This window comes from Misgurnus anguillicaudatus, chromosome 19 (assembly GCF_027580225.2).
Source record: "Misgurnus anguillicaudatus chromosome 19, ASM2758022v2, whole genome shotgun sequence".
Lineage (NCBI taxonomy): Eukaryota > Metazoa > Chordata > Actinopteri > Cypriniformes > Cobitidae > Misgurnus > Misgurnus anguillicaudatus.
This window is the reverse complement of record NC_073355.2, coordinates 30,427,483-30,443,006: the sequence shown is the minus strand read 5'-3', so window position 1 is coordinate 30,443,006 and position 15,524 is coordinate 30,427,483. Positions and strand designations below refer to the sequence as shown.

The window sequence follows — 15,524 nt, the reverse complement described above, 5'->3', positions numbered from 1 at the left end:
CAACCAACTTGTGGCACCTAGAAACAGATATTTCAGCCCAGGATCCACAGTTCTTGTCATTTTTTAGGTTTTGCTTCAGAAACTGCATTTTCAATGTCACCCCACAAGTTTTCAATGGGATAGAGATAAGAGGATTGGGCTGGCCACTCCATAACCTGTTTTTGGGGTTGTTGTCTTGTTGAAGCACCCATTTAGGGAGATTTCCTCTTCTGCAAAGGGCAACATAATCTCTTCAACTATTCTGATGTATTCAAATGGATCCATGTTCCCGTGTATACGATAAATAGGACCAACATGGTAGTATGAAAAACATCCCAATACCATGACTTTTACACCACCATGCTTACCTGTCTTTACATTGTACTGTGGCTTGAATTGAGTACCAGGGGGTCGCCTGAGGTTCTGTCTTGACCCCAAATAGAAAAGTTTTACTCTCATCAGGCCACAAAATGTCACACCATTTTTCTTTGGGCCAGTTGATGTGTTGATGTAATTCTGCAGATGTTTGTTTTCAACAGTGGTGCTTTACTGGGACTTCTTGCAAATAGCTTCAATAGGTGACTGTCACAGATCATCATCTTTGATCTTTCTAACGGTAATAAAAGGTTGAATCGTTGCCATCTTGACTATTCATTGATCTGTTTTAACAGTAGTTGCTTGTTTTCTTCCATGTGCTTTGGGTTTTTGTTGCCATTTAGAATAATTTAAGATCATTTTAGCTGAGCATCCTCAATTTTGCTGCATTTCTTTATACGTTTTCCCCTCTCAAATCAACTTTTTAATCAAATTGCATTGCTCCTCTGAGCAATGTTTGGAACGAAACGTTTTACTTTTCAGTAAAACTCAGCAACAGATATTTTTTCTAACAATGGGCGAAACATTTGCTTCCTCTATTTCTTAATAAAGGACAAAAGAAGCTGTTTTCACAGAATGAACTCATTTTCTAATTAACACTGCTATTATTTTGATCACACCACTTTCAATAAATAAGTCTCTGAACAACTCTGAACAAGTGGATATGATTACAAATGGGTCTATTGTTTTTCTATTACATACTACATCTGTTTATAAATCATTTCCAATGCAGAAATACTGCTAATAATAACAATGGTTTAGGTTACTGATGTTGCACTGCTATTTTTTTTTACACCACTGTATATGAATCATGTGAACTCAACTCACTCTTTGTTTCAGACAATCTTGTTAAAGTGTAAAGCTGGTGGTGGTCTGATACAAACAGTATAGCCTACAGTACTGTACACCCAGTGGCGGGACTAGAATTTTTTTAATGGGGTGGCCAAGGCTATAAGGAAGTCTATAGAAAAAAAGATGTGTAACAATGTGTCAAAAAATTACACTTCACATTATGCCACATTAGATAAATATTCCTATATGCATTACTTGATGTAAACATAATGTACAATAGCTCTAAGCAAAAGAAGAAAGATATCTCATTTTAACTGCAAAGTTGTTCAGGAGATCTAAACTCCATGATACTTCAGATAGCAGAGCTCGACACAAAGGATTTTTTTGGCAAAAAAGTAATTTATTTAAAAAGTAAAAATATAATCTTTTTTTACGAAGTTACAGAAGTTAGTCAGTCTTTTCTTATTTAATTACTTAATGACAAAGACACAGTTAGGCTTATTATAAGACCGAATGCAATAAAATACAATCGTTTAAGACGCAGTAACCCATTGATTACTATGATACTCAGTACTCACAAAGACAGCTATTTCAACATTAGAGCATTTGACCGTTTAAGCCAAAAAAGACGCAAACATGCACTCGTTTAAAGCTCTGGCTGTGCACGCGCTATCTGTGAGTATGCGCGTTACGTTTTCAATTCAAGGCTGGCAATGAAAACATTGAATACAGACAAAGAAAGGCCAATATATTACTATATAACTTTATTCAGTCCACGGGAAGACAATTAGATATCAGCCAAATATATCGTATATGCAAATATATTTTAATATTCTCGTAAATTTGTTTTTAATAATTTGTTGTGCTGCCACACGGCGAAATAAACACGGCGATTAACGGGAAGTGAATTATTGGATGGAGTGAAAGTAGCATTGGCATGGCACCCGGACGCTCCTCTGGCTCGGCCACTGTGTACACCTCCACCCCAGCGATAATGGTACGATCCAATCGCCAGCGCAAACACAGAAATGGAAAATTAAAATAATAGATATTTTTGTGTTTGTTAAAAAAATAAAATTCTGAAGCAAAACCCAAACACGCAGAACAGAAAATTAAACTGAGAGACAATTATCCGAATGATTAGAAGAACACGCTCGTGTGATGCGGGCCTAATTTGCATACAGATATCTGCAACGTCATTTCGCCTAGTCAAAACTCTAATTCAAGATATCTGTAATTACATTTTGACTAGGCGGAATAAAAGTTACAGATATCTCAAATTTCAGATATCTCTAATCAAAATTCATTTCAAGATATCTATAACTTGATAATAGATATCTACAATTAAATTATGACTATCCCTATTTCCAGTTTGAGATATCCACAACGTCATTCTGACCAGTCACAACTCCAGTTACAGATATCTACAACGTCATTTCGCCTAGTCAAAACTTAATTTAAGATATCTGAAAAGGAACATGTAGATATCTTGAATTGAGTTGAATTAAAGATATCTTGAACTGGAGTTATGACTAGTCAGAATCAAATTGTAGATATCTTAAACTGGAATTAAAGATATCAACAATTCAATTACAGATATCTGTAATTTACATAGTGGATATCTGCAACTGAATTGTAGATATCTGTAATGATAAACCCCATACAAATGAATGGCAAAAGTGATGTCATTTGTCCTAGGAAGAATGTCTTTGTGGATATCTGAAATGACAATTATGGATAGGAAGAATGTAGTTGCGGATATCTGAAATGTTCTTTTTGACGAGGCAAAACTGAAATACAGATATCTGCAACACATATCCAGCTTAGCTGTTAAATGCTAAAAATGCTTGCCATATCACTGTTATTATAGACCATTTCAAAAGATGTAAACAACACTGGTCCAGAAGCACTTCCTGTTTCATTTTTTTAACACTAGATAAACGTTGGGATAAAATACAACCAACAGAACATAAAACTGAATCAAAAAGTTAAACAAACAACTTAAAGATAATGATATATGTGAAATAATAAAAAACAGTCACAAACTGAAACAGGAAGTGTTTCTGGACCAGTAGTGTTTACATCTTCTGAAATAAGGTGCGTTCCATTCGACCGTAAGTGGACTGCGAAGTGGACTTCACAGGGTATTCCGCCATCTTAAGTGAGATTCCTATCCGAAGGGAGCGAACATGTTCAGTTCGAAGGGCACTGCGCACGGCATAGGGAATCAGGGAACATCGATACATCACTTCACAGGAAGTGGAGAGTGATAAGGTGTGTTCGACATCGGCTGTGGCTGGATGTAACCGATCGGCGAGATTAGCCGCGTGCAGGTGGGGAGGAGCTGAAAACGGAGACGTGAAGTCGGACGTCCGCGCTGTGGTTCCCGTAGTTTGCTGCATTTACGTTAAGCATGGCTGATCACGTGTCGTTTGCTTGCTTAATCGCATTAAACATGATTTGTAAGATTTAAACTACATAAAAAGTGAATTATACTGTTTTGAATGTCCGTGTATGAGCATGAGTGTAACTGAAGAGGCTTACAGCATCTGTTTTTACAAGAATAAAGTTCAACATAAGCATATATTATTTAAATACCAATGTAGTGGGGTCTACGTTTTTTATCAATTTTATTTTGATGAAGATGACACAATATAACATCACGACTACATGAAAAGAGCTTTAACTGTTATAAAAATACAGATTTGTGAGCATTTGTGGAACTGAGGGCGTGAAAATAAGCACGAAACACATGTGATTGTTGTCATGTGGTGAATCCGTCCAATGGTGAAACAGCTGTGTCGTCATTACAGCCCGTGCAGCTCCTCTTCGGGAAATGCGCTGGCTAGCCGAAAGTATACTAGGGACGTCCGCGTATGCGCGCCGTCCGCATGACGTCATTTTCGTCATCAAGAGGGTCCGCGGCCGGCCGCGCGGACCGTCCGCGTGCAGCCCAAAATTTGAGACCGCGCGGACAGTGCGCGTACAGTCCGCGTACGACAGCGCATGCGCGTGAAAATATTTAGACAGGACACTCCACTATAAACAATTTATACAAAGGAAATAGACAGCATTTGCACACACACTATCGTTTTTCTTCTTTAACTTTTACTTCTTCCAAGAACAGAAAGCTGTGGAGCATGTTTGTTTGATTCCTGACTTTGTTGTCTTGTTGTTTGTTCTAAACTGTGGTGGATCAGTTACTTTTCTTCACCTATCCTAATGTTTTAATGTACTGTAAACGTCTCCAAATCAGTGCTGCCCTGACAGCCTGTTAGACTAATAATTTGAATAATAAATCATTTGTATTGCGTATAGTGTCGAACGCGGCCATCCGCGTGTAGCCGCGGGGACTATACTCGGAAAGCTGCGCGGACGGAACTCAGGCGGAACTGATCTCGAACCGCTCTCGCGGTACTTAAAAACCATATGACACAGTCACGTGCCTGCAGCGCCAGCTGAAGTCGGACAAAAATACTAACCGGAATGCACTGCTTTAAGTCAGCCATCGATCGGTCTGCGCAGCGCCGTATGAAGTCGAACACACCTAATATCACCTAGTCTCGCGTGTTTTTCGCTGCTTTTTCTGGACAAAGCCCGCCCACGAGCTGTTTGACCGACATGTCAAACAACCAATCACAGTTTGTTTCATCTAGCGTCACGTTTCGGACTCCCCACAATAACGAGCCGGCTGGCAACAAGTCAGTTATTGAAATAACCAGCCGCAACCAAATAGTATCTAAATAAACAACATTACTCACCATAGGACAACGTTGAGCACTTCATCAACAGCCACACCAATGAGACGATCCTGTTAAACGTCTGTTTGAAGCATATCTGTCCACTTTTTAACACATACAAGCAATTCAGGAGAACCAAACTTTTAAACTCCACTAACTGCCTTAAAGAAAACTCTTGGACGCCTTTTAGAGAGTCGATGCCGCGAACTATGCATATTTTTGAGAATCCAATGTTTAGCTGATCATGATAACTGCTCATTATTATACACGTGAACACGACGGATTCTCTTCCTCAATGGAACGTCAGAGCTTTGTTTTCCAGGGACTGAAACTAATCGCGACACTCGCGTCTCCTGGAAATCCGTTTTTTTCCAACCAATCAAAGACGACTTTAACATTTTCACAGGGTTTCCAGAAAAGTGTACGAAAAACATCAGACGTTCAGCCAACAGTTTGTGGGCGTGACGTCTGAGGCTGAGACTAATGCTGCGTTCCAGGCAGGCTTTTAAACCCGTGAGTTACGACTTCAAAACCACGACTCACGACCCTACGCGTTCCAGGCAGCCTGTAACTCGTGTTTTTACAACCTTCTACCGGTGAAAGTGCACTGGAACGGCAGTCAAACCCGTGACTTCCCACCCGTGAACTCGTACTAGATCGATGTTCTCCCAGTTCAGAGTCGTGAGTCGTGGTTTTGAAGTCGTGAGTTACGGGTTACGGGTTGCTTGGAACGCAGCATAAATATCACCCAACTGTTCGCGCATCACGTGATCACCCGTCGGAACGGTCAGACCGCTATGCAATTATATGACAAGCGTTTAAAAACACATATATACACATAGTTAACCAAATAAAAGTTTACTTTTATATTTGCATGACAGTTACAGCAGGGCTTCAATTCTGTTAATAGTCAAGTAATAGCAGCAAGTCAATTAAAGTGTATAATAAACATACGTTTTTCATTACTTAGTACTCAATGTTTTTTTATTGTATAGTGTACATATTTTAAATGTGATAGTAAATAAAAATTAAAATATGAATGTAGTCCTATATATATTTATGTTATATCAATCTGCGCGACCCCGTCGTTGACTTTCTTTGATGACGTTTGCAGGCCGTTCCAAATGAGCGATTATTGTCCGTGAAGTCCACTTCAACTGATATACCGTGCTCAGGGAGTAGGGAGCAGTAAACACTCCGCAGGGACCCTGTCGAATGGAACGCACCTATAGTCTATATATATATATATATAATCCTTGATTCTGATTGGTCAATAGGTGTGCTTTATTCACGATAAAACACTGCTATGACTGCTTTACCCAACAGTTTTATTTAATATCACTGCGCCCTTAGCAACACCCTTAGCAACACATAAACATATAATGAGACAAAGTTTGAGAACAGTTTGTTGTTTTTATTTGAGCTTTCATGTTATTGTTTGCAGTCAGGGACTATTTTTTCTAGCAGAAGGAATGCTTTTATTGATTTAACTTCATGAAAGTTGCACTAATATTTTTTTTTACTTTAATATTGTGTAGTAACCGTTTTATAAAAGCAATAAGGTACTCGAGGCATCGTGAATAAGTAACGGCTGAAGGGGTTGCAGGCACTCCTACAGCACAGCCTCTCGTACCTTATTGCTTACATTACATATATATATATATATAAACAGCCTTAGGGCTCAGTCACACCAAAAGCGTTTATGGCAGTTGCAGGCGCCTTTTTTGAATGATATTCTATGGGCAGGGCGCGTTTGCGCGCTGTTTATGCGCGCCGAGCGCCTTGCGGTTTTCTGCCGCCTGCCGCGCACGCGTGTTTGAAGGAGAGCGGAGAAGCGCCTGACGTCATTCGCGTCTTCCATTGTCCAATCGAATGAGGGGAGAGGCGGGCCTTACGTTGTCGTGAGGGAAGTTTACAGTTGCTTTGAAGAACCGGACTCCACTCGCTCACTCTCTCCTGCGTGTTTGTGCACCTCTCACCCTCAAACAAGGTCAGAGCAAGCTCCTCTTTTTAAAGTTTCTGCTAATGACAGTTAACAGCAAAAGAGCGCTCACGCTTCAATATTTGATTGACAAGACAGCTGACTCGGTGGTTGCTTAGCAATATGAAAAGCCGCACTGCTCTTTTTTAAAAAAGGCAGTGCGTCGCGCCTTGCGTTTGCAAGCGTTTAAAGCGCTTTTGGTGTGACTGCGCCCTTATTCAGTCAAAAAAAATAAAATGTTGGGTTTAATTTAAAAATATTATGTCAACAGGGTGCACTCAATTTGTTTAAGTAATCACAACAAACAATAATTTAGATAATTTTACAAAGAAGTTTAAGTTAACTTAACAAACCTTAGTAGAGTCAACAAACAAAAAATTGAATTAATGAAGACAAAAAATTCATTTTATAAACTCCATCACCTTTAATTAGGATTTAATAAGTCCATAACACCAAATCAATCAATACAACTCATCATATAGACCTTTTTTAATTACAGTTTATCAAACAAATTTGAAATTCAATGTTGCTTGTTTGTTTGTTTGTTTGTTTTGTTCTAAAATATATCAGCTCGTCCCTTTTTGACTCAAGGCGTTGTTGAAAATAACCCAGCATTTTATTCCCAATGTGCTTTTGATCATACTCCACAAACAATAATTTCTCTTTCCAAGCTTTCCAATTTTGTTTCACTATTTTGTCCAAAACATTCAAACAACCGCAAAGGAGGTAAAAGGTTGAAAAGCTTTTATTGCTTTGTATACACAAGCATGAAAATACCCGCTAGCTTCTGTTTCAGCCCCTGGAGAATAATATAACTACCAGTTAATGAGGGATAACCAGGAATTCAGTCCAACACGTGTATCTATGTGAGTTTGTGCAGTGAGATTGTGTATATTTGTGTGTGTGTTTAAAGTTCAGTAGCATTTTCAGGACTTTTTCATTAAAAAGCTGAACTAAAGATAAAGGATAAGAAACAACCTTGTCTTTTATGTGAGATAGAGATTATCTCATTGTAATACCCACTATGAACAAGTGATTACGAAGGTTTGAAATGAATGGTTTGAGTTTTTGTGAGATTTCTGATCGAACTGTGCTGTTCTGGATCCAACAGCTGCTCTGTACCACACACACACACACACACACACACACACACTCACACACACACACACACACACACATAGACACACACGCACACACACACAAACACACACACATACACACACAGCTGTTGTCAACTCATGTTCTGTTTAGCTGTTTAGATGTCATTCAGACTACAGCCCCACATGTTTTTAGTGCTGGTTGTCATGGTCCATGGATAGCTGTGAATCTCTGCGATTGTTTGTCTTGTGTGGGGTTTAGCACAAAGCTCTTGTGCGAGCATTTTTAGGCTGTTATAGTAGCATACTCACAGCTAAAACAATGTGGTGTTTATTGCTACTTTATTTGTAGAGGGTATTTTCCAGCAGCACATTGCATCCAAAGTCCAATTGACTTTTGCAGCCGATGGATAAACTGTGTTTATTACTTTTATGTAAAATTATATACATTTTATACTTGTTACAATCCAGTTATTACCTGTTAATATGTCTCAAAAACATAAAGGCACATTGTACTTTTATTCTTCATATTTTGTATTTTAGTTACTTAACGGCTTAACCAGCCAAAATTTGCTTAGTCATTTTTACATGTTTTTAAAGGGCACCTATTATGGCCTTTTTACAAGATGCAATATAAGTCTCAGGTGTGCCCAGAATGTGTCTGTGAAGTTTCAGCTTAAAATTCCCCACAGATCATTTACTATAGCATATCCAAAATGCCCCATTTGGGTGGGAGCAAAAACGCGCTGTTTTAATATCTGTACCTTTAAATGTAAATAAGCTACAGCTCCTCACTTCCTTATAAACAGACAGTGAGCACTTGCAGTTAAAATAAATCTGATTAATACAGAGATAATAGTCTGTAATGGGCAGAGTACAACTTGCCGAGGGTGGAAACTATGGTAATGCAGGACTGTTAGTGGGTGGGGCTTTATCAATGTGACCTCACATTAAAGGGATAGTTCACCCAAAAATGATGTCATTAATGACTCACCCTCATGTCATTCCAAACTTGTTAGACCTCCGTTCATTTTCGGAACAGAGTTTAAATCCGTTAGATTTAGTCCGAGAGCTTGTTGACCCTTCATTGAAAATCTACGTACGGTATTTTGTCCATGTCCAGAAAGGTTAAAACACATCATCAAAGTAGTCTGACATCAGTGTAGTAGTCAGTTAGAATGTGTTGAAGCATCGAAAATACATTTTGGTCCAAAGTAACAAAAATTACGACTTAATTCAGCATTGTCTTCTCTTTTGCGTGAAACTAAAGTCACGTGACTGCAGACGGCTGACGTGTTATCTGGTGCGCCCCCGCTGTTTATTTTTATGCGCCTGAGCTTCGTTTACAGTCTGAGGGAGACGCACGCTATAAGTTTGTTTACGCTATAAACAATGCTGAATAAAGTCATAATTTTTATTGTCAATGTCACACACTGCCAACACACATTATGTCAAAACACTTTGTAAAAGTGGATTTTGCATAAAAGGTGCCCTTTAAGGCTTGATAAAAGCTATTTTTTGACCCTGATTGTAAATCTGTATTGATTCAACTATACTCTAAAATATGCTGGATTATTTAATAACAACACAGGGATGCCAAGTGTTTTTTTATTGTGCACTTTAGTCTGAATCTTGGCACTTCAGGTCAAAAAGGGACAAACCCTGCCCGTTGGGTTGTAAGTCTACCTATGCTGGGTTGTTTCAAACCAAAAAGCCTTTACTTGGTTAAAAATAACCCAGCATTTTTTTTTTTAGAGTGTATGTGTTTTGAAAGTATTTTCAAAAGGTGTTTTATAAAGTCTTATATCAGTACAGATACATTTGCATTAACTGTAAGACAAACAGTAGTCACCATACTCAGATGGGGTCACCAAAGTCAGCCAAAGTCATAAACTAATGCTAACATGAAAGAGTGCTCGTATCCACTATGATCTTTATTAGCCATCTGTTATTCCTCACATCACGCATACACTTCTGAGGCTTCTGCATTGAGCGTAAACATTGTTACCGGCAGTCAGATCTGGTCTTTAAAACATCTGCGAGTCTGTCAATGGATGTGTGGTTGCATCTGTATTTGCTTGTTGGAGTGCTGAAAAGAGTAATTTGTGATTTACTATATTAATGATTACTGTTCAGGGAATGATGCAAATGGAATTCAAAGAGACGAAAGACTGGCCTAAAATAAGCACACATGCATATTCAACCTTCACAACCAGATATGGAAACAGGCAAGTTTACAAGGACTTCCACTGGCACACAGTCAGATAGAAAGCCTGATGGTATGAGAGGTATAGAAAGAAAGAAAAGAAAGGACTTTCTATTTGTAAATTGTAAGGAGATACATAATTTGATCTATAACAGTCTTGGTTTGAACAAGAGGCTTTCCACCTTTTCAAACCCAAGGACAGATCCAAGTCCTACACTATCAAAAAAAGTCAAAATATGTACACCAGTTATCACGCTCGACCTGATTTTGCCAAGTGAGAGGCAACATGTGATGTTGCCCCAAGGACAACATTTTTGTAAATAAAACACCAACCCTAACCATAACTGAACCCTAAAATCAAAGGTAAATGATAAAAAAAACTTATAAAAACACACTGTAAACTTATTTCTGAAATCTGATTTGTTGATTGAAATGTTGTCCCATGGTAAACATAATGTTGGCCTGAGGACATCAACCACTTGGCAGAATCAGGAGAGCTAGCTGGCTCTAGGGTAGTGCCTTTTATATAGGTCATAATGTACTAGGTACAGAAATGTATAGATTTGGTATTTATATGTACCTCTGAGCTGAGGTACTAATATGACCTCTCTTGCTGTCCATTTTGAATGGGTACTGTTCGGTATCACACCAGTGACAGCTGGCATACATATTTTGACTATTTTTTCTGAGTGTAAGTTAAATCTAAAGTAAAATAACATTAAAAAAACGAAACTTATTTTTTCAGGTAATTCTTTGTTATAACTTATTTCATTCACTGAGTGGCTATTTCTTCTTCTGTCCTCCAGAGGGCGTGTTGTACTTAGTATGGTACTGCTCACTTTAGCCAAATAAAACAGGGAAAGAAACAACTTATCTGTCTTAATCTGATTCACCTTCATATGACAGCATGAAGCTTAAAAGAAAAGTTGAAACCTTTTCCGAAAACGTTTCCCTCATATCTCATATCTGTTTGAAAGGCAGATGACAACAGTATGACTAATGCATGATCATAAGTACAAATTTAGTGTGTATTTTGTAAACAGTTTTAAGGTGATTTTTTTTTAAAAATAAAGCTTGTGATGTCCTCGTGACATAGTTCTTGTTGAATGTACAAAAGTTTAATGCGTTAAAATGACTTTAGTCCTTTTGTAGATATTATGCATGTGTGTGCTGTACCAACATTGTAACAAGCTACTAAATGTATTTTACATGTAACAAATGTTGTTGTTTTTTTTTGTTTGTTTGTTTTTTACATTTTTTACATGTTAATGGGTCGCTTCTGGTGCTGAGACCAATATCATTCTGAAAAGATAACTCACAACTTTAGTTATGTATTACATGTGATGTAACCCATTGATTTAACATTGGCCAGCAGGGGGAGTGCTGATCTCATCTCTATATTCTGTGTCATTTAAATAATGGCCTGAATATAAAACTAATTACGCTGACATTTTCCATCCTTGTTGCATAGAAATCAGTTCATTATCTTACTGCAAAGCTCTTTCATCCGTGTAATCATTGTGATTATCTTTCTCAGTGGTATGATGAGTTATAGCATATCCTGAAGAGTCAAACATGGACTGAATGAGTCGACTTGAAGACAACAGCATGTTAAGAACAGGTTTTGGGGTGACTTTTTAAGATGGAGTAAAGTGAGAGACTGGGTCAGAATACATTTATTTGGCAGCTGATTGCTTCCTTGTAGGAAATTAATTCTGACTCAGGAATAATGAGAGATTTTAGATAACTGTTTCAGGTCGAGCATTACAGGCAAGCCAATTCAAAAGTACATTATAAAACATGTCTACTGTGTGTAGTATACGTGCTTGTATTTTTGTTGATCACCGTCCACCCCATTAGCACAATTTCTGATTATTATAATACTAAAAGCTGAAACGGTTATATAAGGGATAATGCACACTCAACCAGTCCAGACATATCTTTAAGGGGGTTGTTTTTAAAATGATGTTCACCTACAGTAACTCTAGTAATTTTGCTACTTGCATGCATGGTTAGTTTGTGTACTTAGTGTGAGTGAATAAATAGACATGGATTTGAGTTTCACTATTTTATTTTGATATTTTGACAGCATAAAGTAATGAAATAGACAGCAATGTAAAAAAAGTGTAATAAAATGGTCACTGAGGCAGTACCCTTTAAAAGGATAATGTGTACCATATAGATATGTATATATTTGGTATCAATATGTAGGGTAAAGCGGGGCATGCTTTTTGGTTTTGGCTCTATAATTCAATAAATATATGAGTTAGGTTAATCATTTATTATTTTATAAGCAACACAAACATCTCTAAACTGAAAAAAAATTATACGCTGGATTTACTAAAAAAAATTAAATATAGTGCATCATTTTTGCATCTACTTTTTAAAGTAAGTTTTACTTGTAATTTTAAGCAAGCAGTTTGAGCAGTTGCTTAAAATTCCATGTAAAATTTACTCAAAAAAGTAGATGCAAAAACTATGCATTATATTTTTAAGTAAATCAGCATATTATTTTTAGTTTCCTGCCTAGTTATTTATATTTACTAAAATAATTCAAGTAGTTTCAACCAAAAAATTATTAATTTAATTTACTTCTTACAAATTTTACATGATAAAATTTAGTTGAATTTACTAAATAATGTGTTCATTTAGAATTACTTAGCTTTTTGTGTTATTTTTACTAAAAGTGGGTTAAAAAAGAATAAAAGACGGAGCCGATGGTGTAGTGGGTAGCACTCCGACATTTCGCACTTTCGGCGAACCGAGTTCGATTCCGGGCTCGTGGTCATTTGTCGGTCCCATACCCCTCTCTTCTCCCTGTACTTTCCTGTTCTCTCCGCTATCACTGTTAAAATAAAGGCAAAAATGGCCAAAAAATATATTTAAAAAAAGAATATTCATTTTATTTAGTTAAATTTACTAAGCCCCAAATATTTTTTTACAGTGATACTACAAATGAACACTTAACGTTGATTTCTAGAACCTACCGTCCAAACCACATAGGTGGGGTAAATTGTAACAGACATATAATTTAATACTGTTTTATCCATATGATATTGTGGATATCTGTAATAGAAAGATCTTCACACACCTATCCATCCATCCATCCATAATCCTTCATCTAATCATCCTTGTATTATACATTAATGCATATGAATAGATATTTGTTAAAGAACCGCAAAATTAAGCCAAAAAAATCTGTCAATTATTTTCTGTTATATTTTATTTACAGTTATCATTTTGAATAATTGTATTGATATTATTTTGATTATTGAGGCTTATATTGATACGTAAGGCTGTGTTACAAATAACCCTGCTGTGTAAAAAATTTTTTTAATCCCAGGTATCAATTACTAGTTGCTGACATGTTTCAAAATGATGCTGTCGGATGGCTCGGCCCTGTGAAAGTATGTAAAGTAGCTGTGTTACAATTAACCCTGCGTTAGTTTATGCCACGCTCACCCCCTACCTTTACCATACTAATATGTACCTCTGAGGTACTAATATGAACGCTTTAGGTACAAAGGTCTACTATATGAAAAGGACCCAGTGACAGCTAAGAACCATTTTTATATTACACAATAATTATATGGGTGGTTACCTGAATAGGGTTTAGATTAATCCAGGACAAGGCCTTAGTTATATTAGGACAATTAAGAAGTTTGTTTACAAACATTACTAGTGTAAATCTTGATACAAACCAGTGGCACTGATATATTTTAAGTTATGTTAATGCAAGCTTTTTTAAGTTAAGACATCTCAAGCATTGGAGTCTGGGATTATAAAGTCCTGTCTGGGAAACCACCCCCTTATAACTACCTCCAGTAAACCCCAATACTTTAATGTTTTTGTTTACTTTGTTGCTGATAAAAGTTAATCTATAGTTTATGTAAAATTTTCCTCTCCTTTATGCTTTCTTTTTTCAGGACAAGGAGAAACCTGTGAAAGTCTCTAAGAAGCTGGTTATAGAGGAAGGTGAGCAGGTGCTGAGTGAAGATGGAGAAGAAGCCGAGGAAGAAGTGGAGATTGAAGAGATCATTGAGGAATCTCGTGCCGAGCGCATTAAACGCAGCGGCCTGCAGAAGGTCGACGAGATAAAGAAGGCCTTCAGCAAGGAGCAGATGGAAATAAACAAACAAAAAACCAAGGAGAACCTGGAGAAAACCAGACAGAGAACTAAAGAGAACCTGGAGAAAACGCGTCAAAGAACCCGAGAGAACCTGGCGAAGACCAGGAAGACCTTGGGTAAAAAGATGGGGAGGCTGAGAACAAGGATCACGCCTAGCGCCGAGCGCCGCGAGAGAATCCGTAGCTCCAGGGAGAAGATGAAAAAGTCATTATCGCCTGATCACACCGTTTACGCCCGCTCCAAAATAACCACCTACCGCGTGCCGCCGTTCACCTTCTACGTGAAGAAGGACCGCGGGGGTGAGATTGAGCCCACACCGGAGCCTGACCCAGAGGAACAGGCGGAGCAGCATGAGGAGGTCCAGGGCAGTCTTGTGGCGGAGGAAGGAGTGACAAAGGTGGAGGAAGGTGAACTGGTCAATCTGGACAGCCCAGAAATGGAGGCCTTGCTAGAGGCAGCTGATCACTCACGGCTGGTGATACAGGATACGGTGAGACCCAGGGAAAAAGCAGGCCAGTAAATCCGGGCCGTTGAGGAAAAGCTCAACGTTGATATGCGGTGTGGAGGTCTGGAGATGAGTAAGAATAAATGGATGTAGGGAATTGGGATGTGCTTGATGATGGATTAAGAAGGCAACGCAATGTGGAATAGACTTGACCTCTAGCTGAACATTTTCTTGGTTTGTTTCTTTTATCTATTAAACCCCAAGTTTGTGATTTTTTTCTTTCAGATGTCAATTTCTAAAATTGATGAATGGTCTCATTTTATTGTGTTAAAATTGTACTCCAAGTACTTCAAAAAGTTTAAGAAAATCGCTTGGTTGTGATCTTAAAGAACATTAATGTAATGTCACAAAGCTGAATGTGTGTGGGGTGGTGCTATTAAAAAAAATATTTTCATAAATACTTTCATGACATTGACATCCTATTAGATGGGATGTTATGTTAACCTAAATGTTATTATTAACGTTAAACCCAAACTAGGTGAAGCAAGATACTGTTTAAATATTTATATTAAAGTACCTTCATCTGGACACACACTGTATTATGTCTCACTAACACGGTAATATGCATGACTGCTGATTTTATGGGTAAAAATAGCAGGCCTGATGTCTACCTGAACCTTTTCAATGCAGTGAATGAATGAAGTGTTGATATGAAAATGAAATGTGTTGTGAAGGAAAATGAATTCAGTTTAAAGCAAAAAATACACAAAAGGAAGTCAA

General features: G+C 37.7%; 1 protein-coding gene across 1 annotated transcript in view; it reads left to right on the top strand.

The window, feature by feature from the left end:
- Window positions 1–15,101, top strand: part of cavin1a (caveolae associated protein 1a) — a 34,590-nt gene extending 19,489 nt beyond the window's left edge. Inside the window, exon 2 of the mRNA XM_055194257.2 lies at window positions 14,097–15,101. Coding sequence (XP_055050232.2) covers window positions 14,097–14,819 — 723 coding nt within the window. The 3' untranslated portion in view covers window positions 14,820–15,101. The remainder of the gene's footprint in view (window positions 1–14,096) is intronic.
- Window positions 15,102–15,524: the final 423 nt, after the last annotated feature.